Raw genomic sequence first — 25,929 nt, forward strand, 5'->3', positions numbered from 1 at the left:
GAAAAGATTATGCTAGTGCTAAGAGAAATTTCACTAGTGTCTGTAAATTAATTATTTCTGCTTAGGAAAAGTATACAAAACAATCTTCATGCTTCTGTAGATGAAGATAACAGTAATTGTATCCTGTTATTACGTTGCATTCTGAATTCACGTGTTTCCATTAATCATAAACAGCAATAAATGAATATGTATATACTTATACATATTCATTTATGCTAAAGTATTTAGTAGCATATACATGTGACAAATAACATGAGCTCTATTATGAACTATTTCTGTGTTTTATATATGTGATCATACCGTACTTAAAAATTAAATTCTATTCGAGGGTAATTAATAATCATATCAAAGGTTTTGTCATAATTTTGTGTATCCTATGCTACTATATTTATCTACGACATCACACACACACACACACAACTCAACGATTGAACAAATGGCTTGTGATTTATCGCTAAAACTGTTTTAAATGCTGCCGATTTTGATTTGTTTTGTTATGCACGCAGAACGAGATTCGCGAACTTCGACTAATCAATATTTTTAAATTTAACAAATAGTAGTTAAAAATCAACAGAAAGCACTGAACTGATAACAAGTTTAAACATTTCAGGTGCGTTCAAGGTACAGCCATTTTATTTTCCTAGCACGGCTACACTTGGACAGAGAATTATCACTGCCTGTACAACAACATCCGGTGAGAGGATTGAATTTCACTGGTTTAAAAATGGTATTGAAATAAATCAGTCAGCCCGTTTTCAGATCCGCACCTTCCCTGATTCTTCGACTATCGTGATAGATCCTGTTGAAGAAGAAGACACTGGTAATTACACATGTAGTGTAACGACTGGTAGTAAAAGGGACAGTTTTACCACAGCTTTGAAAGTTTGGGGTAAGTAAACTGTATGTTCTAAATTATTTAATTTTTAATTAATTATTTAAACTCTATAGATTGCAAAGTAAAGATCCCTTTCCCTCATCTAACTATATGGGCAGATATCTTGCTTGATTTACTCGTTGTAATAAATCAAGCAATTTCGTGAAAATGCTGTGTTTGTTACATATAAAAGTTCTAAAAATAGTTAAGTGTATACTTGTCAGTTACCTTGGAAGAATATAGTGAATAATGACGTCGTTAGTATGATAACTTTAAGATAATTAGGTTAATTTATCAGTTATGTGGATTTCTCAAGATAATTTGCATAAGAGGAAATCTTTGCAAGAGAAAAAAAAACTTCAGTATGTGGAAGAATACATCGTAGACTGGCTAAAATAGTACCTAGTGCTTTTCGCAGGTTTCCAGCTTATACTCAAAGCTGTAACTATTTCCTAAAGTAAATCATTTGTTGAAAGAGGAATATCATATTGTTACTTTAAAGAGAAAAAAGAAGTATTTGCTAATCTTTACAGAGCTGTGTCATTTGAAAACAGCGGTTGTCCAGTTCGAAAGCGATCAAGTATGTAACATAATTGCGATGGGATGTGGAAAGTACAATAGATTTGAAATGGAAAAAAAACGGACTAAAAATAAAGATATTCTGTTATTTTACAGCGGAGTTTTTTCCCTCAAAGCAATTGGTTTAAAATCGTATTGCAGTTCAACTCTATTATTAAATAAATGTGAAACCTGATTTCTTTTCCAAGATGATAGTTAAACAACTTCATTAATTTCAGTGCCACCTAAGTGGGTTCATGTTCCGAGTGACGCAGATGTGATTGTTGGTGATGCTGTGTCTGTAGCTTGTTCAGCATCTGGAAAGCCTTTACCTGAGATCAAATGGAAGAAGGCATCAAGAAGTAAGGATATGCATATTTTGTTGGTAATCACTCTTTTCTATTTTCGAAACTGAAAAACGGAATGGCCATTATTGATAATTAATGTCCTGTTTGCAGATAAGGAAGAATTCCACGACTTTCAGTTTTCCACTCATGTGAAACATTTCACAAATGGAACCTTGCACATCGATTCAACAACAAAAGATGACGAGGGTGTTTTCCTTTGTGAAGCTTCAAACGGGATTGGAAAGATCCTTTCGAAAACATTCGCTATTGCTGTAATTGGTAAGGCTATATATTCGTCCATGTGCAGTTAATTGCAGAATATTTGGATGTATTGAAGTATATTCTACTTCTTAAATGAAAAGAACGTATGCTCTTAATCGTAGTATGGTGTGATTTCATGCTAATATTATCATGATACTTTATGGGTGATTTATTTTAATTGTCTTATAGAATTTCATTCAATGTTTATTGATATATTAATGTTATGTTATTTTAATATTAATAATTCATGGCATCTGTAAGTAACATTCAGTTTCGACATTGTGAAATATATATAAATAAGTTGTTTACAATCAGAAAGACATTAAGAAACTTGGCGTGAATCAGATGAAATGCTGTTATTACTAATCAGTGAATTTATTTATTGTGGAAAAACATTTTTTCACGGTATTTTATGCGAAACATATTCAGCTGTATAAAATTAGGAATATAATTGTTTACTTTTATATATATTATCCAATATGCATATCATAAATGGTTGTTATTATTACTACTATAGATACATTTTAATTGTTTATGCAGTTTGATTTCATAATTTAAAATGGAATTCAGCCTTTTTTTGATATTTATTCAGAAAATTTTCAGGTTAACCCAGTTAATTTATTATTTATATATAACTTGAGTTGCATTATTTACTACATTATTCTACTCGATTGCTGTCTAGCAAATGACTCGGTTATAAAACATGCATTGTTATATCGGAGCTTCTTTCAACTACCGTGATTGTTTTAAAAACATCGCAGACATCAGCAATACTATTGAACTCTTTCATGCAAAAACTTCCTATTTGTATTGTCATCCATCCTTCCTGTTTTGTTTTGTTTACTTTTATAAAAAAAATTATTCATAAAAAATATCTGAATTATGGACAGCAATAATTTGAATAATTTGAATTGGATTTCTTGTCGATCTACCGTTTCACTGCGATCCTCTCAAAAATGGCGACGTCAGTAAGTTATCTTGGTTAATCGCTAATTATCTGATGAAGTTTCATCCGTTACTTAGCGATCACCCTACATCAGTCATCTTCGGACATGTACCGTGCAATGGTTCGAAGAAATTTAATCTTACTTTCGATACATAGTACATTGTAGATGTCTGACCGAGTTATGGTCCTCTAAAACTTAACTCCAGCCATTTTGCATAAATACATCATATGAACTGAGATCCATAATTCCTGCAGTTTTCTCGATAAGTATATAACATGATACGATCAAAAAGCATACCTTTCTCATTTGGAGGAAATTCCATCTAGGCTACCTAGCTTCCTAGACAATAGATAACATTCGTCGGTCAGTCAAATATCACGACAGCCTCTGCTGGAGACCTGAAGTGACCCGTTTCTAGGTTTCTTCCCTAGACCAGATCTAAAGTTTCTTTAAACCTCATTCTCTTTATATGCGATGCAGGCGCAGTCTGCCCCTATATTGCACAAGAACCCAAGTTAGCATCTCATCAGAATGCTTTCAGTTCAACTAGCAAATAATCACGATATCGCTTTTGCTGCCAAATCGTGTTGTCTAATGGATAGGCGAGAGGTGTGTATAGGGTATGCAGTGGGATTGTCGATGCCACAAGTGAACAGAATACTAGATTCTTTCTCTGTGAGAAATGTGTTCATGAGCCTTTAATTTTCCACAGTTGGAGCCCCTACTCTCTAATTAACTTTTTAACATCGTACCATGAAAGACACCAGTAAAAATTACATTAACATTTTGGATCATAATCTCCCACAAAAATTAAAAAACATAGCATAAAACATCCGTAATATAAGCAAAACATCAGAACTCCCCCTCCCAACACACACCCTCACACACCGTAAACATTCGTGGCCTTAAAATTATCTGTGATAAACTTCAAGACTACAATAAAATCCCTAAACACCGATCTTCACACCATTCTTCATTGGGTGACAATGAAGAATGGGTGACAATGAAAGCATTGAAGACAAACTAGTTGTCTTCAATGCTTTCAAAACAATTGTATTATCAATTGTCTTCCAAAAAGAATTCTATACTTATCTTTGATAATGTTCAACTTCACAGTCAAAACCAAATATTGCTCTTTTCAGAATGACTCTTGCTTCTAGGCTTTCCTAGCATAATCACTTCTGTAGTATAATCAGGTTCTTAAAAACACAGAAACTATTCTTTTTATCTCAGGAAGCTACCTTTCTTCTGTCTATTTGCTTACTCTGTACAATCCCAAATCGGCCCAACCTTGGAATACTGTTCTCCTATTTGGAATGGCTCACCTAAGACCTTGCTAGAATTCTTCCCATTTTAAAAGAGAGTGGTTCGGTTTGTTGATGATCCCTCTCTTCAGCCTCTATCTAATAGGCGGTCAGTTTCGGCATTTCTCTCTCTTCTACAGATAGATTAGGGAAGTACTAGCATCCATTATTTTCCCCATTTTCATTAAACCTACAGGAACACAAGCAATAGCTGCCCCAACATTCTTTTACAAGTTCAGTTCATCTGCTGACTCACCAAACCTGACACTGCCAGTTATCTTTTATTCCATCTACTTCAGTTCTGTGGAACAGCCTTCTTCGCGAAGTATTCTCAAAGGACTGTAACCTCCAGCTCTTAAACAATAATATCAACAGAGCTCTTGACTCCAGCCCACACACGGTATTTATTTATTATAGGCCTTGTGGCCTCTCGTGTATGGAAGTATATATAAAAATATTTACATACGTAGTTGTTGAGGCTGCCTCAACTATCCAAACTACATCTTATACGATTTCTTCCGTACAATCGCATGATCACATTCCATGTTCAAGAACGAGAAATCTAAAACTCACTATTTATTAACCACTTCGGTTCAAAATTTCTTTGCCACACTTTATCTGAATTTGTTATCGTTATCAATATCCAAATTTCTACAAAAATTTTGACCTACGAATAATTATCACCTATGCTTGATTCTGCACTCTAATTATTACTTAAGGGTAAGGTCACCGTCCTTAGGGACTTAAAGTGTACACTTAAACTGGCTTCCCTTCTCGAACTACATTGATCAAGCTGAAAGAGAAGTATTTGCTGTTAATGATGACCTAACTCTTCATATACCACTAGGTAATGCTCATCATACTCCCAACACCCTGGAATTTTTCTCAACAATCTGTCCTGCCATATTTAGATGTACTTCTTTTCTCTTTATTATCTTCGCCATAACCTTGTCCATGTTTGCTTTTCTATGGCATGTCCTTCTCCAAGCTATACTTTTCACGTGTTCTTTAGATTACAATAATACTAAGTGGATTATCCTCGTAATTTATACTCTTTGTTTCTATGATTTAATTACTGTTTCCACTTTCTTTCCCGATCCATACTATTGCTGCTCATAACTAAATAAGCATTGCCTGAACAGCCTGAACCCTCGATCACTACTGAGCTTTAGTGCCTTTGTTCTCTAACAGGTGTGCCAAAGCAGTTCGAAATAAAAATTCAGAATACTCAAGCTATCCAAATAACAGGAAAACATATAAAAAAATTAAAATACACAACTTCACTTTCATTTTACTCTACAGTACATTATTTGTAAACGAACCTTCAACCAGCAAGTTATCTGAAGGCCTGCCAACTAATTAGTAATCATTATAGATTCAATCCTACCAACTAAGTAATTACTGATACGTATTGCGTCACTCTAGCTCAGAGCAAATCTTAACCTTGTCACCTTTGGACATATAGAGTGGTTTGGAGAAGCTGGTGTGGTCTATCACTCCTGACGTTTCTAGAGTATTTGATCATGTCTGGCATCGAAGCCTACTTATCAGGCTACCATTTGATGGTCTGAGAAACGTAGACCATAAAATGGAACTGTATTTCACTTCTTTTTTTTCACTTTCATTCACTTCGCTACTTCATTTCCCTTTTTGTATCTGGGTCACTAGTTTCCTCTCTGGTCTTTTATTACACGCATGTAATTTTTGCACTAATACTGAAGTATTCCAGTGCTCTGCACTTTCTGTAACACTTTTCTCCTATACATTAATGACTTTTCTCACAAACCTGAAGCTTCTTAGAATTGCCGATAACAGTACAGCCCTTTTCTCTTCATTTGGCAACGGAATGCTCAGATGATCAAGCTTCATGGGCTTTCATAACTGTCTTAATGATCTCCTTATCATTTTCCACGGATGAGAATAATGTACTGAATTTCACTTCTACTACCAAAGTAAAGTCCTGTTTGTAGTAAGATTTTGCTTCACTTCCTTTTATGTTTGATAATATTCAGATCTCCATCCAAATTCAGATTTCTCTTCTCTGACTGACTTAATCTCTTTCATAAATGTATCACATTGATAGCTTCCCTAATAATACGTGTTCTTTTCTATACGAGTCTCTCACCTCCCTTTCAATTTTAGATTTCTCCAACTTTAGAATACTGTTTTCACACTTGGAGTGGCGCATCAGTACTTCCCTAAAATGCCTGATATCATCCAGAAGAGATGGTTTGCTTAATAGATAACCTCTCTCTCTCTCTCTCTCACAGACTCGCTCTAACTACTTTTTCTCATAGACGTCTAATTCTTGCTTTAACTTTTCTATAGAAAATTTCATGGCCGCTACTCTACTATGCTGATCACCATTATTTCTCCTCTTCTTTAGACATATAAAACGAACAACTGCTGCTGAATATTTCCATAGATAGCCAATTTCCATTGAAGCCAAAAGGCTTCAAATATGCCGAATTTGCCTCTCATTCTCCTTTCATGCTCTCTGTATCTATTCTTAGAAACAACCTTTCTTGTATCATTTTTGCCAGGTCTGCAAATTCCAATAACTCAAAAGCGATCCCTCCATTTATGGAGGGATCCAAAATGGGATCCCTCCATTTATGTGCGATTAATATATAAAAAATTCCCACAGATAGATACATATTTTTCTCACCAGATTTTTTCTGTCTTTTCTTTCACCGCTGCTATACATCTGTTTTTGTATAACCGCCTTCCTCCTTTATTTCTGTATCATTTACAGTCACCGGTTACTTAAGTTTCTTTTATGTTTTCATCGTCCTCTAAGAATACATTCTAATACGGCAGAGATTTACAATCTTCTTGTTTGGAATATAAACATAAATTGTTTCAGGTGAATTCAAGATGCTGCAATTCATTTTAAATCATGCTACTATACTTAAACAGTGAGATCGAGCAAAACGTATAGTATGGAAGGAAATTAATTCTTTGTGGTTTGAAAAAAGGCATCGAAATATCTCACCTGTTCACATCCGATGTGTGCTTTTACTTCCGAATAGTAAGATAAGTCTGTCAAAGAAGATGCTGCAGTGATAACCTGACTTTTAGTGAAACATAGACATAATTTTAAAAATTTTTATCAAGTAGAGTATATCACTTACAAATTTATGTTGATCATATACTTTTACTCTCACATCATAATGGGTATTTATTTATTATTTCTAGTAATCTACAAGTAGGTGATTTTCTAAGTTATTTTATAGAATTATTCCTGAATAGCGTTGCTGCATTCCTTATGTTTTCCAGATTTATTTCTGAAGTGATATCCTTTCATGTATGTGTTTGTTATAAAGTGAGTGTTTTCCTTAATAGTAGTTGTTTATTTTATTAAAATATTATTTTTTCTCTACGCATGAGAAACCTTATTTAATTTCTATGAAGAGTTAAAACATTGATCATCTCTGTCATTTCAATTTTATTCTTTTTATTTTCGAAATCTACAGTTTATTATTACATCAAATACAGACAGAGGGCACTTTAGTCGCTGACTTTGTTTGTCAGAGTGCACTACACGCAATGGATGTTACTGAGCTTCACAATTTGTATTTGGATTTTTAATAGGTATCGTGAAATAGTGTATTTGCGAATCTGCATTGTTAACTCTAAAGAATATCCAGCCCACCTATTAGCAAGATTTATTTTCTGTCACCATTTCAAGGAGATCCTACTCCAGCAATATATATAAATATGTTCCAGAAAGTTGTGTGTTTAATGGCGGCTATCGTTGCGTTCTGCTCCCGTGGTACTGCTACAGATAATAGTAAGTTGATTATTTATGAACACTACGTAGATTTAATACTCTTAAAATATAATTTTTATTATAAAGATTTCTGGGTTAAATTATTGGCAACTGAAATTGTGGTGGCATTGCCTAGTTGGTAATCCTTATTAAATATGAAAACTAGAAAATTATTTTGTCCATCACTGGATAAAATTGAATGCGTCTATGTGTAATGATATGTCGAAAACAGGAAGATCGGATTTTTTAATAATTTTCATGGAGAGAAATGAACATACGTGCAGTCTGAAATACAATAATATTTTAATTTAATGTGAAATGCATTTATGTTATAATAAATTATCTAGTAAGCACATATAATAGAAAATATTACGCTTTTTAATAATGGCTTACGTAGATTTAAGCACTGTTGACTATTAGACTTTCTTGCCTTGTTCTATTAACATGCTTTTACTTTTAGGTGTATTTAAGGTGCAACCATTTAACTTTCCTAGTACAACTATACTTGGACAACGAGTCAGCACAACCTGCACAACAACATCTGGAGAAAAAATAGCATTCCAGTGGTTTAAAAATGGCATTGAAATAAATCCGTTTCCCCACATTCAGATTCGGTCGTTCCCAGAATTTTCAACTATTGTAATAGATCCAATTGAAGAAGGTGACGGTGGTAATTACACCTGTAGTGTAACCTCTGGCGATAAGCGAGACAGTTTTACAACCACTCTCAAAGTTCTCGGTGAGCGAATTTTTAATCATGTTGGACAGAAAATTATAAAAATTTTCTAATCCAGCTTAATTTAGTTTAATAATTTAATTTAAAAAAATAGATTATTTTAAAGAGTTTAAAACTTTATATAAGCTTAGTGTAATAATTCAGAATTTAAATTTAAATTCTGAACTTAAATTTAAATGTTCTAATAGATCTCAAATACGATCTAATGAAAAAGATAGAATTTCATAATTAATTTTAATTTCTTCGTTCTTACTTGGTACCATAAATACAATTTGTTTATTAAGAAAATTTTCTGGGCGATATTCATATTCATGAGTTATCCCAGTTGATTTTCCTGAATAATCTTTGTATTATTAATGAAAATTAGTTTTAAATATATAAGTTTTCTACGTGAAGTTAATGACCAGGTATATTATATTTTTATATTCTGTTGTATCATGAGGGCAACCTAGTGAGTTAACTAGTAATTTGTTATAGCTACCGTATATACATTTTTAATATTTTCTATTACCTTGAAATGTGAATTTTCTTTTCAAGTACCGCCAAAATGGATTCATGTCCCAAAAGATGCAGATGTTATGGTGGGTGATGTTATGTCGATTGCTTGTGCTGCATCTGGGAAGCCTTTGCCAGAAGTCAAATGGAAAAAAGCATCGCGAAGTAAGTTATTTCTTCATTTCCATGACTAGACATCATATATCCTTTTTATAGCTTATATAGTTAATTTTTATTACATATTTTTTTAATTTCAGATAATGAAGAATTTCAAGATTTTCACTTGCCTTCTCATGTTAAACATTTTACAAATGGCACTTTGCATATCGATGCAGCAACTAAAGACGACGAAGGAGTTTTCCTTTGTGAAGCTTCGAACGGTATAGGAAAAGCTCTTACAAAAACAGTCACTATTGCTGTAATTGGTAAGGCTAGTACATTCGTATATTCCTGAAAAAACAATCTAATATGACCCCCATGTTATTCGCTAATTATTCAGCCAGTTGTCATAATTGTAATCCATTAATTTCAGTACAATATCGATTTACTTCTCATTGTATATTTCACGATGTTCACGATGTATCTTTCATGGCTAATTTATTTATTTATTTTCATTATCTCTGATTGCATTGAGATATTTTTAAAACTTTGTGGAATTACTTTTATATACCTGTTATAATATTTTCATTATCGCTGCATAGTCAATGGTAACCATTAATTAAAACAGTTTGATCATTAAAAACATAAGAAGTGGAATAATAACATTTATTATTATTCTTAATTAAAATTTTTCATAGCATCCTGTTCATATAATCTTGTTAACATCCTATACTGAAAATTATATTATTATTAATGCATGTGATATATATTTACTGTTGTTATCTGATAATTACCGTTTTAAGGTTTAATAAATTATATATTGGAATGTTACATATTGGGTAAAATAATTGTATTTGAATATATCATATAATTTAAATATTTTTATGAGTAGTGCTCTTGTTTCATGAGTTTTTCAAATTGATATTCATTTGTCAAAACTTTTGTGCGATGTTTTCATTATCATTGCTTTATTTTTAGTGATTAAATAATTAAGACAGATTGATTGTTTATTAAATTTTGCAACATTAGTTTTACATTTCCATTGAACAAACTGTCCTCTTAAGTAGAGAAAGAACAAATTAATAATATCCTTTTTCAGCTTCATTTAACCATTTAGATAACAGATAATTTAATGAAGACATTTTACGAGTAAAAAGCTTGTTTTTACTATATTTGTTAGGTGTTCTGAGGCAGGTTTATTCGAAATATATGCAAGATTTAATTGTATGCAGTTAAATGTATTTAACTATAAATTTGTTCATTTATTCATTTTTTATTAATCTTACCTAAACCAGTTGTGGAAACACGTAATTACAGTTTCATAAAATGAGCTTACATTTCAGTGCAAAAAACATAGAGGGCACTGTAGTCGTTCGACATTATTCGTTATGTCATTTCGTGTGCAGTAGCTCTTCTATTGTAAACAGCTACTCGTTAGATTTTTAATTCTTTATGTTTTTTGCTATATTTCTTATTAGAAACTGTGTGTTCTAGGTGTATGTAATAACTGCATTAGCTAATCTTCCTGTATTTCATCAAAGAACAGATTTATTGCTTACATTTGAGCAGATATAACCGACCTGTAAATATGCTATATATATTTCTGTACGCAATGGCGGTTCTTTTAGTGCTGTCTACAGAAGGGACCGAAGAAGATCCTGGTAAGTGAAATAATATTAAATATATGTGTATATTAATTGTCCAAATTTTTTAGATGGCTATTGTGAAAGCGATACTTATGCTTGACAGTAACCATAATTTTGATGTCAAACTATCGAATTTTGTCCGTAATATAATTTATTTTGGACATTGATTATTTTTATAATTATAAAGCATGGATTACTTTACTAAGTGAAGAAAGGAATAAGAAGAACACGAATTAAATTGACTTGATATTTAATCTAAATTATAAATAATCATCTAGCCTGCTTTGATTAATGATTCATATTAGCATAACGGCAAAGTACTTTTTCTGGATTTTTTTTGGCTTTCACTTAAAAAAAGTGAATGATTATTTTTACTATTAATCTAAAGGTTTATGTTGGGATAAGAATAGGGTGGAATTAGTAGTAAGCAGGAATAATAGGTCATGATTTGAAAGGGGTACACAAAATACATATATAAAATGGCGCAACGGTATTTATTAGTTAAGTTGCTTTGGCGTATTCATAAAATAAGAGGAGTATATTGAATCTGTTTTTTCAACACATCCAGTGTTTGTGTGGTGGGAAGAACTGTCACTTTCGCACAATAGCTAACTCATTTTTGAGTGAAAAAGCCTATTCATCTTGTAAATGATTCGAATTTTGGATTTTACGAACAAGGGGATCATTATTTTGTCTCACTATATTAGGAAGAAGTGGCAAATACAAAATGGTCGCATTCTTAGCACTGAACAGTGTGTTTGAAATACAGCGGTCAATGTTTAAACTTGCTAGGCTATGGTAGAAACGTACCATGCTCTAAATTAAGAAACTAAATCAGTTGAAGCATTTCATTTTAAAAGCGAAATAATGTTGACCAAGTGGATGGACTGAACATATCAAAAGTAAAAAAGGGAATTTGCGATTTAAATTTGAAATTAGATGTGGAGGACAGTTAGAACTGTAAATATTTTAATAAGCATATAAATAGATTTGGTGTAGAAATAAAAACAATTTGATTTGAAATGAACCTCAAAGATGAGAAAGACAAATGAGCTTAGAGAAAATACTCAGCCTGTCAAGCTTAAGGTGATATAAAACACCAGCTATGAAAACATAACTTGGGATATCTTAGCAACTATCCCTTAAAACGCATTCATGAGAAAAGCAGTTTGAGATTATCAATTAAAAATATATTACTGCTGATAGTCAACAAAGCAATTAATACTTATTTTACTAAATGGCTGTCATAACTAATGTCATTTTTTCAGGAATTGTGAAAGTACAACCATTTTACTTTCCCAATACGCCCATGCCAGGACAACGGGTTACCACTACTTGTTCAACAACGTCTGGTGAAGGGATTGCATTCCAGTGGTTTAAGAATGGCATTGAAATAATGCCGAATTCTCGCATTCAGATTCGTGCTTACCCCGATCTTTCAACTATAGTAATAGATCCTGTCGAAGAGGGTGACATTGGCAACTATACATGTAGCGTCACCTCTGGTGGTAAAAGAGACAGCTTTACTACAATTCTGAAAGTCCTAGGCAAGTATTTAATCATTTGTGGTTATTAAAAGAATATATTAGAATACATTTAATATTAATGAATATTATTAACTATTAAGATTAGGTGGATCACTGGTTTAATTGAATAAGGTTTAGCTCATCAAATCGTGATACCAACCGTTTTGTCTTATTTGATAGTGTAAACTCTTTTGAATACCTTAATAGTTGTAAATGCCATATAGGTATATCACTTATATCTCAAAGATACAATGGCATATAATTTACGTTCCTAAATGATATATAAATTAATGTTTCATTTATTTATAGTGCCACCAAAGTGGATTAATGCGCCTAAGGATGTAAATGTGATGGTAGGTGAAGTCGTGAACATGGATTGCACAGCATCTGGAAAGCCTTTACCACAAATCAAATGGAAGAGGGCATCACGAAGTAAGTAAGTCACTAAATGTGGGGAAAAAATCTCTGTGTTCCCATTTTTCATATGAATACTTGTTTCAATAATAAGATCTAATTTCCCTTGTCAGATAATGAAGAATACCAAGATGTTCAGATTTCTTCTCGTATTAAACATTTTATGAATGGAACTTTTCATATCGATTCAGCAACTAAAGAGGATGAGGGTGTTTTCATTTGTGAGGTTTCTAATGGGATAGGAAAACCACTTTCCAAAACTGTCACTGTTGCTGTGATTGGTAAGGCTGTTGACATCGAATTTATTTAATAAAATAAATAATTAATTATAAACTTTATTCATAAAATAAATATTTTATTGAGTTTATCTCCTATAGTATGTTTCACTTATGTTTGTTCATTTATGATCTCTGTGTGAATATTTTAAACCATTTTGGTTATAATATATCAAAACTGAATTAAAATAAAGCATTGTAACTGAAACGAACTTTTGAAATACAAGTTAGGTGTGTGAATCTTGCATTAATAAATGGACTATTATTTTATGCAGAAATGATTTACTGTATACTAGTTTTTAAATTCAAAATATCTCTACGGTGATATATTTTTAAGAGTGAAGAATGTTACCTCTTAATGCTTTCATTAAAACATTCAGTAATTCTTCCAAGCTTTCTGTTAATATCTTAATATTAGAGAATAAATTTATATGATAGAAGAAACCACAAGAGGGCACTACGGTCTCTTTGCATTGTTAGGTTCGACGTTCGTCCACAATACACGAGATATTATTTGGATATTTAAAGTTTTTCTAATTACAGATACAGTTGTAATGATGAAGTCTGCATGAGCCCTTCATATCACAGATAAGAATTTTGGATTTTATTTTCTCCAAGGATTTTGATTCATTGTTTACTAGTAAAGGAACAGAAGTTAAAGTAAGCTATGAGAGTGCTAGGCTGTTTTCGATGTGTAATGGCGATTCTAGTAGCGTCAGCAGTAATGGCAGGAGAAAATAATGGTGAGTAAAAAACCCTGTAATAATACCATTTGAATATGTTTCCATTTATATTTTAATAAATAATTATTAATGACATCAGGTCACGCTGTGTTTTGCATATATTACTAAATTTGAAAAGTTTTAGACTACGATTTTTTTATATTGTAATATATTGTAATATTTAATATATTTCAGGTGAAAAGCGTTACAGTACATATAACTAATACACATTAGTTTTTATTTTTCTTATATGATAAAAAGAAGTGTGAGAACACTAAAGCATTGAATCTATTTTATAAAACGTGTAATGTTTTCATACATAGGTTCACAGAATTATATACCAAGTAGTTTAATTATTTCTCTCTCTTTCTCCCATTTGTAGGGATATTCAAAGTCCAGCCTTTTAATTTTCCTAATACTCCAGTATTTGGACAGAGAGTTACTACTACTTGTTCAACAACATCAGGGGAGAGTGTTGCTTTCCAGTGGTTCAAGAATGGTATTGAAATAACTCAAACTCAACGTATTCAGATCCGCTCATTTCCTGAATTTTCAACTATTATGATAGATCTTGAAGAAGACGATAGTGGTAATTATACATGCAGTGTGACATCCGGTGGTAAAAGAGACAGTTTTACTACAACTTTAAAAGTCTTAGGTATGTATATTTAAAGAGGAAGAAGTAATCGAACAGTTGCTTGTTTATGGTCACATATTTCAATCACCAATAAAGTTATATCGACATATGGCATTAACGTGTACTTTGTAATACTTAGTGACTAATATAGAATTCTTGGGCAGAGAAGAGTAAATTTCTGTTGTTATGTTATAAACCATCTATTAGCATACATTACAGATTGATCACTTCTTGGCATTTATATTCTTAATTCGAGCATTATTGGTGACTGGTTTTAATAGATAAATTAAAATTAATGCTATCTTCATGTGAATTAGAAAATACTCATGCAAAATTAGATTTGCTTTTTATAATACGAAACATGGTATCTGTTTTCTATATATCTGACATAAATTAAACTATATTTCTTTCCAGTACCATCAAAGTGGGTTCACATTCCTAAAGATGTAGACGTAATGGTGGGGGATATGATCTCTGTGGTTTGTGCAGCATCCGGAACGCCTCTACCAAAAATTAAATGGAAGATGGCAGCACGAAGTAAGTTAATGGTATTATTTTGGATCAGTAAAACTCTCTCTCTCTCTCTTTCTAGATTATATAAATTATTTCCCTTTGTCAGGATTTAATATTTTGCAGATAATGAAGAATACCAAGACATCCAGTTCTCTTCGCACATTAGGCACTTTACAAATGGTACTTTGCAAATCGATGCAGCAAGCAAAGATGATGAAGGTATTTTCCGCTGTGAAGCTTCCAACGGTATAGGAAATATGCTCTCAAAAACATTTGCTATTGCTGTAATTGGTAAGAAGATTAGTCCCTAGTCGTCATTATTTTAGGTTAGTCAAATTAGCATTTAAGTTATATGCTATCCTTGATCAGTGTTTGTTCATTCATTGTATTATTTGAAAGATGTTTTATATTTCAGTTAAATGATCATTTTAATGAAGAAGAATTAAATGTAAACGAAGTCAGATTATTTGTCAAAACTTAACATTCTTATATCAGTTAGCACTTGTGCTTATTACTAAATGCGGGCCATCCCAATGGCCCCCATTTAGTAATACGAGTTGAAACGTATTCCTTTTATTAGTATCAAATGCAATAAATAAAATATATTATACTTTTTATTAAAAGCATTTGCTTTTCTCTTCTTGATTGAGAAATGTAATTCTGATAACGAAATTAAAAACTTAAAGTAAGATACTATATTATAGAAAGGAAATAATCCATTTATGATAACTTATTTAATTGCATGCAATTCGCAGTGACAATTGTTTCTAAAGGGTTTGAGTGAATATCTGCACGATGTTCACTCAAACTCGATGTGGTTGCTCAGTTTCATATCAATTCTTGAAGCATTAGCATGTATAATATTGATTGAATATATCAAATTGCAGATATTTCCAGTAATCTAAAATTTTATTTAATAGTTATAGATATAAGATATTCTTAATATGAAAAAAAAAATATATATATATATTGTTGCGCATGTATCTTGATGTTGTTTAAATAGGAGTTTCAAATCAGTTTAGAAGAAAATTTGGAGTTAAAATATTCTTTGAAATTTAAAAGTACAGATATGATTTTGTCTTATTGTTAATCTTCTTTTGTTGTATTCATTAACTCAAAACTGATTGCAGTCATATAATCAAACATATTATTTAGTTAGATATTTAAAAATATATTTTTTCTGTATGTACTAAAGAGCTTTTTATGTGTGATTATGTATTTTAACAGAAAAAAAAACAAATACACAGGAGGCGCTTCTGTCGCTTTACTTTGTTAGTCGCAACTTCATACACGCCATACCATACGAGATATTTCTTAGATGAATGGTGCTTTTTTGTTTACAGATATGTGCTTGTAATGAAGATAGAGTAAGCGCATTCTTCACAGTTGATATCGGAATTCTATTTCGACTTATTAAAATTGTTGGTGCATAGTTAATCTTCTAGAAAATACTGCTATAATAGAGCATGCTAAGCAGGTATTGCAGTCTAATGGCGGTCTGTGTGGCGTTGTCTACCGCAACCGCAGGAAGAGAAAATGGTATGTATGTGATGTATTATTTGTGTGATTGGCTTCTACTTATATGAGGCTTCGAAAATTATCAATTTTTCTATCCCAATGGGCACAGATTCTTTTTATAATTGATAAGGATAGTTATATTATTTTTTCAGGTATTTTCAAAGTCCAGCCATTTGTTTTTCCTAGTTCTCCAATACTTGGACAACGAGTAACCACTGCCTGTTCAACAACATCCGGGGAGAAAATTGAATTCCAGTGGTTTAAAAACGGTATTGAAATAACCCAATCATCCCGCATTCAGATACGATCCTATCCAGAATTGTCGAATATTTTAATAGATCCTGTCGAAGAAGATGACAGTGGGAATTATACGTGCAGTGTGACCTCTGGTGACAAGAGAGATAGCTATACCACTGTTTTGAAAATTTTAGGTAAATGCTTATAATTTTCTGATAAATAATAATGTTCTTCTATAAAGTTCATAATGAATATTTTTTTTTTGGCTCCGCTAATATTCTCATATAAGTGAAACCTAGCAGTGTAAAGTTCAATGCTGTGTGAGGAGAGAGTGAAAATTGAAATAACTATCCTGTCTCGCGGTAGTGAGAAATATAGTATATGCGATTTTTAAAGTTCTATTAATCATATTTTCTCAAGTGTTTTTCTGTTTTATCTTATAATGCAACAATCGTCATTCTGTTGTTAGAAAGTTTTAACTTTTGTAGCTGAATCTATTCTTTTATAATACAATTGTTTATTTCCCAAACATGTAATATTTTGAGCTCTTCATGTTCATTAACTCAAATTCTGTTAATGTTAATTCTGTCATTCTGTTAAAAATGTTATAAACTGCAGAAACTTTTTTAATATTTATTAACATAATAATAATAATATATTAAATAATTGAACAACAATCAGTATCTAGTAGTAGTTGCCAGGTATACAGAAAAGTAGTGAAGTTTTGTTGATTTGTGTACTGATTGTCTTGAATCTAATCCTTTATTCTATGCATTGTGAGTAATTATTCTGATCAAGTTATCAATTAAACCGGTTTGAAATACACTATATTAAACATTTTTTTATCTTTTCACACCGTATTGATTTAACTTTTTGTTATTAAAGGCCTAAAATAACACACTTTTTTTTTCAGTTCCTCCAAAATGGATTCATATGCCTAATGATTTAGATGTAATGGTAGGTGACACAGTATCAGTAGCTTGCAAAGCATTGGGAAAACCATTGCCGGAAATCAAATGGAAAAAGAAATTAACAAGTAAGCCAGTCCCTTTTTTTTGTAAGCGATAACTTTGTTTTCAGATACTTCATGTTATAATCAAGTATTTGAACATATACAGTTTTATGTTTCAGATAATGAAGAGTTTAGGGATATTCAGTCTTCAACTCATATTAAGCTTTTACCAAATGGAACTTTACATATTGATGCTGCAATAAAAGACGATGGAGGTGCCTATATTTGTGAAGCCTCAAATGGAGTTGGAAAGCTTCTTTCAAAAATTATCGTAGTTTCGGTTATTGGTAAGTTGTGGAATACTGCTGAATTCAAATATAAATATTTGAATATTTATATAAATATAAATTCCCTTTTAGTTATAAGTATATTTACCGCGGTTTCCATTTTTAATTTAATTATAATACTGATCTTTATTGTAAACAATTCTACTTTTTACTGTGTGTCATATTTAATATGCTTGTATGCAATATGTGTAATTTTGAATGTATTGTGAATGTAATTTTAAAATAACTGCGTTTAATTACTCTTATTTTTGTATACATAGATTATTATTGTTAGCTTAAATGTGCCTCATTACAGAATGTGCATTTTATACTATTCTTTGTATTGATTATTATTATAATTACCACGGAATATTTCTGTGGTGTGTAGCATCATTGAAATATTATTTATGTAGTGAAAAAGTACTTTTTAAACTGAGTTTGCGATTTTAATAATTTTGCATAAAATGAATTTACAAATAATTTTGAATTACTTTTCAGAAAATAAAAACGTGCTTGACTTAGACTTCCTCTTTGGAGTATTATTTTTTTTTCCGAAATAGAATTCTTGTGTCAAGAATATTTTTCTAAGTTGTTTTCTACTTTGTGAATCCTGTGAGTAAGATAATAACGAACTTTTGCAATTCTCTCTCTCTCTCGTTACATATTCAAAATTAATTATGTTTTTGAAAAGCGCGGTTTTCGAAAACTAGTAGAAAGGACTATAGTAGATAATTTGCATTGCCTAATATGACTCCAGTTCTTGATGAACTTCCTTCGTGCTTTCATTACCACCATTCGGCTTTCTCTCCCTCAGATAATCTGAAAACTCTAGTCTAGAGACCAAACATCGAAGTTTTTCACGCCCCTTCAGCCCTTCATTATGGATGTTGGTGGTCTCCACCAGATGATGCAATTCATCTACCACTCGCAACCATCCATGCCCACAGTGAGATTCGCACCCCACAACCTGGTGGTCGGAGAGCAGGTATGCTACCCACTCGGACAATCAGGTCACCAATATGTATATAAGCATCCTTTTTGTCGGGTTTAGTTTGTGATTTTTTTTAATTATTAAAATAGAAATAATGTTGAAAATTATCTACTAGCCAAAGTTTCACAAACTTCCATTCCCATTCCCATTGTAGGATTGCAACTCACAGCTTGTTGGTTACCAAGTGTGGAAGTTCAATCGGTCACTGAACCGGTAGGAATGCTTAACTATTTAAGACTAATTGGACTTTGAGATACGTTTGGTTGATGTTTCATTCAGTGGCTTTAAGAGGCACTTGAGTGCCCACGGCTTTCCAAGTATCCTTGGATTTCCTAACCGTAATACGAGGATGAGGCAGTTATCCCTATGCCTCTAAGTATTCTTGTCTGTAAATTATTACAAACATTTGCTAATCACACAGCTTATCCATGCAAATCACTTCATTCACTAAGTAATCTATCAGTACTAAAAGCCCAAACCATTGCATAGATCATAAAGTTACTGCACTTTTCCATCAATTATTCAATGGGTTTCCTGATATCAGGCGTAACAGTAGTTTTCCAGTTGAAAACATTCTGCATCTATTTTCACTGGTTCTATAATCTTCATTTAAAATGAATGGAATTTCATATTTGTTAATCCTTTGATAGGATATTTAGTAGGCATAAATTAAGAAATATGTGCAAACAGAACTCCATCTGATTATTTTTATGTAAAAAAGAAAAAAATGCTCATGACTGCATCAAGAAATCCATCTTTATTTTCATGCCGATTTTATCAAGAGTCGTTAAGAATAACTTCGGTGCTATTGCACATAGTTATAATTATTTACAATTATTATCTATAGTTACAATTTTTTCATAGATATGCTTATTAATTTGTGTTCCCAAATGAACATCTGTGCCTACGGCGGGATTCAAATCCCTAGCTTGTTAGTTGGAGAACTGATACGTTAACAGGTTGGCCACTTAGGTTCATTTATTTATTTATTTTTATCTCCTCATAATTATATACAGACAACACTATCGGTTTTGAACTGAATGAAATATGTTTCGATAAAACAAAGTTCTATGTTTTAAAACCTACCTAATTTTCAGATAATCCATTTGTCATACTGCATTTTACAGAGGGCGTGCCTATCGCATTACTTTGTTACGTTGTCGGTTGCTTCCCTTCAAAATGATGTTTGGATGATGTGTACTGTTTACCTTTACATACAAAAGTGATTAATGGCCAAACCTACTTGACTTATTAATATTGGAAAGTATTAATATTGCAGAAGTCTTTTCAGATATTTGTTCAGTGTGAAGAGAGTACCATAAGTCTGCAGTAATAACAGCTCTCATAGTGAGATGCAAAATGTTCAGCAGTGTAATGGTGGCTCTTCTAGCGTCGATTGCAGTGGAGGCAGAAGATGATAACGGTAAGTATAAAGCTTTTGGTGGACATTATGATATTCTTTGTAGTTTTTTTCTTATTTATTATCTGAAAATATTTATATGTGCATTTGTTGGACAGAAAGTCGGAGAAAATATCTTATAAAGAAGAATGAAAGATTTAAAGATAAAATTTTCATATAAGTGATATTATAGAGGTCGCAGCTGAAGAGGTTGTATGATTCGTGATTTTAAAGAGAGAAAGAGAAGGTGAGAGAGAGACAAAGACGACACGAGACTAGAAAAATGTATTTACCGATACTTAATCAAGTTAATGTATTACTTATTTAAAACTTAAAAAATAGATATCCTTTTCATTATCAATCTCATATTTGACTGTTGTTCCAAAGGGTAATTTTTACTGTCGGTTTAACTGTTTATTTATCTAAGAGAACACATCAATCATTATATAGACATCCTGCTTTTGTAGTTGATGTGAGGAATAGCATTTAGTAATTTTGCTCATGGACATCAATATAAGTGTTTTCAGTGGTCAACTTCATTTGGTTTACAACGTAGTATATGGGATTGAGGCATAACTATGGCAAATTAGCAATAATATATTTATTCATCTGTGTGAAGTTGACTAAGCATTCAGTGTGTATTTACACAGTTTTTTTTTTTTAATAGTATTATGAGCCATAATAGAGAATGACCTTTCAGGATAAAGTCCGATGCGAAACTAGTTTTACACACGTAAAACTAGTTTTACGTGTTAATTACTAAAAGCATGTGTCACATTAATTGATAGTACTTATTTACTAACTTACTAACTTTCATTTTACTTTTTGATAAGATATTGATTCGACTTTGACAAACAACAGTATCCACCCTATTATCAGGTACATAAGTCATGGAGCATGCCATAGAAAGAGCCCGTCTTTGTGAAGGAACTACATGAGTTTTTTTTTTAACATCACCAGATTTTTTATCAGTTATAAAAAAAAGACATCATGTAAATGCCTTCTAAAATACAGGCCCTTTCTGCGGAATGTTCCATGACTTATGAGCCATCCTGTATAAGAGAATCCTAATCCTTTTTTTTTTCTCATATCCATGAAACCTTGGTAATGAAACAGGATCCAATTGTATTCCATTAAGTAGAGTTCCAAAATTTGTAGAGTATTTTAAAATTCAGGATCTTTAAGCCAAGTGACAAGTATTGTTTTGGATGTGAGACTAGCAGTAAACAATTCCATGCGATGTAGTGCTAGTCACTGTTGGTTGCTCATAACTTACAGAGTGACAGTTTAGCATTCTGTGTCAACAGTATTGAGCGTGAATATAATTCAGTTAAAAAAAATCAAAGAATATAAATTACTACGTTATAAATGAAGCCGGTATGATTAAGTAAACTACAGGAAAACTTAAGATAGCTCCTTTGGAATGCTGTTAAATATGTTGAAGAATTCTATAGTGATTGGTTAATACTGAAATTTATATACCTTTTATCATTCATGCAAGGATTAGTGATAGAGAAAAAAAACAGCGTGCGCCATTTTATAACGGATTCTGCTTTTTTGTGTGTTATGTAAAATTGATGTCATGAATGATCCTTATTTATTTTACCCAACTATTAGAAGGCCAGAAACAGTTAATTAATTTAGGATATACAGATTCTCCCTCTAATGATAGCAATAAGTATGAGGAACTGTTTCTCAACATTTCTTTATGTTGCACTCTGCACTTATTCTTTTTCCTCACTTTATAATGAAAAAAAAGAATAAGGTTATTAATTTTGAACATAAAGTTTTCATTATTATTAAACTTGTAAATTGGGACCAGTCGAACAAAGTGATTTCAGCAGTATTAAGCGAATCTTTTACTTACCATTATCCGAATCACATAATTGATAAACAGTGTAAATATATTTTTTTTAATTTAAGAAATTTTAAAATACATCGTTGCACTTGTATCAGTAATATACGTTATCTCAATATAGTATATATAATGAGGATCAACGCTAGGAATCTATATTTGGGAGTTGACATAGTTAGCTCTCCCCTTCATATAGTGCAATAATGTATTTCTGTTGTGATATTCAGTAACTGAGAAACTTTTTTAAAATGTTCGTACAGGTGTGTTCAAGATTCAGCCCTTTAACTTTCCGAACATCTCTATTCTTGGACAAAGACTCAGTGCCATGTGTACAACAACGTCTTCAGGAGAACAAATTGCGTTCCAGTGGTTTAAGAATGGCATCGAGATGGTTCATTCCGCTCATATCCAAATACGTTCCTTTGCTGACTTTTCGACTATTGTAATAGATCCTGTTGAAGAAGAAGACAGCGGCAATTATACTTGTAGCGTAACTTCTGGGATGAAGAGAGACAGCTTTACCACAGTATTAAACATCCTTGGTAAGTAATTCAAATGTTAAATAATAAAATGTTGGCAATACATTTTAAAATAGAAAATAGAGAGTATTTACAAATGTTGAAAATAGAATTTAAGATTATCTTCTTCATTAATGGATTGGTAACAAAATGTCTGCCATATTTAAAAAAAAGTGCTCACTTTTTTTTTTCATTTTCTTAATTAAAATTGTCTTTATTCCTGTAAAATCCTGTTATGGAATTATTTACAATATGTATTGCTGTAATATTATTTCACTGGATTTCATTGTTTTTCAGTTCCCCCCAAATGGATTACTATACCAAAGGATATTGATGTCATAGTAGGTAGTATGATATCTCTGGGCTGCAAAGCATCTGGGAAACCAGCGCCAGAAATCAAATGGAAACAGAAATCATTACGTAAGTTGACATTTTTTGTAATATCCTTTTCCAAATCGAGAAAGAAAAATCAGGTAATCAATATGCATATATTATATCTTTATATCAGATCTTATGCTTACAGATAATGAAGAGTTTCAAGACATTCGATTTGCTCCTCAAGTTAAAGTTTTACCTAACGGCACCTTGCACATAGAAACGACAACAAAAGATAATGAGGGAATCTTCCTATGCGAGGCTACAAACGGAATTGGGAAAACCCTAACGAAAATCATTACAATTGCAGTTATTGGTAAGGTAAAGAGGTTGATCAGTATCTAATTATTGTTTAATGTTATTGCTAAGACATTCTTATTTTCTGTAGCTGATCCAACTGTGTTCTGAAACAAAATACCACTGCATAATCCGAAATAATATCTGTGATGTTATTAATGTCTCTTTATATTTTTACATGTTTATTGTCATATTTTTACAAGGTTTATATAAATATAAGGTAATTTTATTATACATTTATTTCTCGTAGTTGAATGCTTTATTTGTTGCTTTTGAATTGTTACTGAAAGATGTTCAGATGTTAAGGATAAGAGTGAATATGCATATCGAGAAAGCGTCAGGTACTCTTTGAAAAGTAAGTATTGATTCATTAATTTCTTTCATATGTCCGTACATAGCTTATAACTTTATTTCTTTGAAAGCAATTTTTCATCCTGTGGAATACTTTTATGATAAAAACTGCAAATGATTTTTTCTTTCCATAATTATAGATGTAATTAAGTTTATATGTTAGAACCTTTCACGTCAGATGGCGTTGTTGTTTTGTTATTGTCAACATGCAGACGCCATTGCAAACATAGTGAAGCTGTAGTGAAATAATCACGATTTAATATAATTGTTTGAATTCAAAGTATTTCATTTTACTTTTAACAACCGTATTTTGTGAAATTCTGTTCTTCGATACCCTATTAGGATAAATCTGGTAGGAGTGATTAACATAGCGTTCCATATGCAAATATAATGGCGAAAGCTTTATTTTTACTGTCCGTGTTGCTTGTGGGATTATCGATGCCGATATCATCAGCTGAACAAAGCGGTTGGTATTTTCGAACAACACATTTCATAATTCTCATTCTATATTTTTTCCCTCCAAATAGTAAATGTTGTTGCTCCTGAACATTAACTTGATCATAAACGCATTAGTTTATATGGATAGTTTTTTTTAGAGTTCGAATAATTTTTAAAAAAAATGTTTTAAACTGATTTTTAATCGAAGAATATTACAAAGAATGATGTAAGATTATACATACATTACACCCAGATGCATTTCTTAAATATTAACAGCGGCTTATCGAGTTGGATCTGTAATGCATGACTCCAATGAGTGTACGCTGGTATTTAAATCCTTTAAATTAATGTTTTACAGTTAAATTTATCATATGTGTTTATAATATGGTATGGCAATCTGATGCTGTTTTGAAATGTAACTTAATTCATATCATTCTTGATAGTTAACATGTTATTTATATTTTCCTCTAAATTTTGATAATTTGTTAAATTTGTAATTTGTTGTGTTGTATTATAAAAGAATACTGATCAAAATAACCAATTCAGAAGCACAGTTTTATATCCTTTCCAGTGTATCTTGTAAAGTAGATTAAATGGTCTTTCTAGGAAGTTTTACTCTTTAAAAAACATATTTTTCATTGAATGAAATGTTCTGTTGTCAAGCCTTTTCTTTATTACTATTTTTATCACTTATTATCCAAACATTGTAATTTCCTGAAAACGAATCAGTAGCTATATTAGTTTAGATGCAACTAAAGTGTATCAGCTTGCAAAATACAGAAGACACTATATTTTCCACATTTGTTGCTTTATTGTTTGTTTTTATATAAATTGAAAAGTTTTTTCGCTTGGTCATACCAAGAATTAAAGTTATTAATAAATTATATTCTTCGTTTAAGAATTAAACCAGAATGTAATTTCTTGGGATCTTTAATTAATACATGATACAGGAATAAGGCTTTGGTGTTCTTATTTTCCGTTTAAAATACTTAGCTTGAGGAATTCTTTGAAATAATTTAACATATGATACACATAAAAATTTTGAGTTAATTATTTTTGGGAATATTCACAGAAGAATGTGAATTTTATATTTAAAATTAAATGAATATTTAACTTTTAAACATGAACTTGTGAAAGTTAACATTAGGTGGAGTTGCATACTGGCTTTGAGGTGTAATAGAGGAAATTATTATTATTATTTTTTTTTTTTTTCCTAATGTGATAAACTATGAAAGAATGGGCTCTAACATTTTCAGACAGTTTATTCATACTGCTTTGTCATCTTTGTCAACATTTTCCTCATTGGCTGATCATCTAAGAAATGCATGCAGCTGTTCTGAGAACACCACTTGCACAGGAAGTGGGCCCGCACCCTACAAACGTCAAATTCTATTTGTTTTCTTTTACCTTCTCTGTGCAGCTGCTCTGGTCACGTGATACGCCTCGAGTAAGAAGTGCGTGTGTCAGAAAAATGGCTTCTATTTATCAATTCACCCACGAAACGCCCTATGCTGTGTTCTTTGCATGTTTCATTTATAACAGTATG

At 31.6% G+C, this 25,929-nt stretch overlaps 2 protein-coding genes across 2 annotated transcripts in view; both read left to right on the plus strand.

Moving 5' to 3' along the window:
* Positions 1-14,648, plus strand: part of LOC150094707 (hemicentin-1-like) — a 108,650-nt gene extending 94,002 nt beyond the window's left edge. The window contains exons 43-52 of the mRNA XM_090411587.1: positions 611-889; positions 1,672-1,794; positions 1,891-2,058; positions 8,524-8,802; positions 9,337-9,459; positions 9,552-9,719; positions 12,308-12,586; positions 12,875-12,997; positions 13,093-13,260; positions 14,359-14,648. Of these exons, the coding sequence (XP_090267713.1) occupies positions 611-889; positions 1,672-1,794; positions 1,891-2,058; positions 8,524-8,802; positions 9,337-9,459; positions 9,552-9,719; positions 12,308-12,586; positions 12,875-12,997; positions 13,093-13,260; positions 14,359-14,648 (2,000 nt within the window). The remainder of the gene's footprint in view (positions 1-610; positions 890-1,671; positions 1,795-1,890; positions 2,059-8,523; positions 8,803-9,336; positions 9,460-9,551; positions 9,720-12,307; positions 12,587-12,874; positions 12,998-13,092; positions 13,261-14,358) is intronic.
* The window catches only part of LOC150094706 (cell adhesion molecule Dscam1-like), a 211,049-nt gene that overhangs the window by 126,428 nt on the left and 58,692 nt on the right, over positions 1-25,929 (plus strand). The window lies entirely within an intron of this gene.

This window comes from Typopeltis vanoorti, chromosome 21 (genome assembly GCF_054136105.1).
Source record: "Typopeltis vanoorti isolate ZY-2024b chromosome 21, IOZ_Tvanoo_1.0, whole genome shotgun sequence".
Classification (NCBI taxonomy): Eukaryota; Metazoa; Arthropoda; class Arachnida; order Uropygi; family Thelyphonidae; genus Typopeltis; species Typopeltis vanoorti.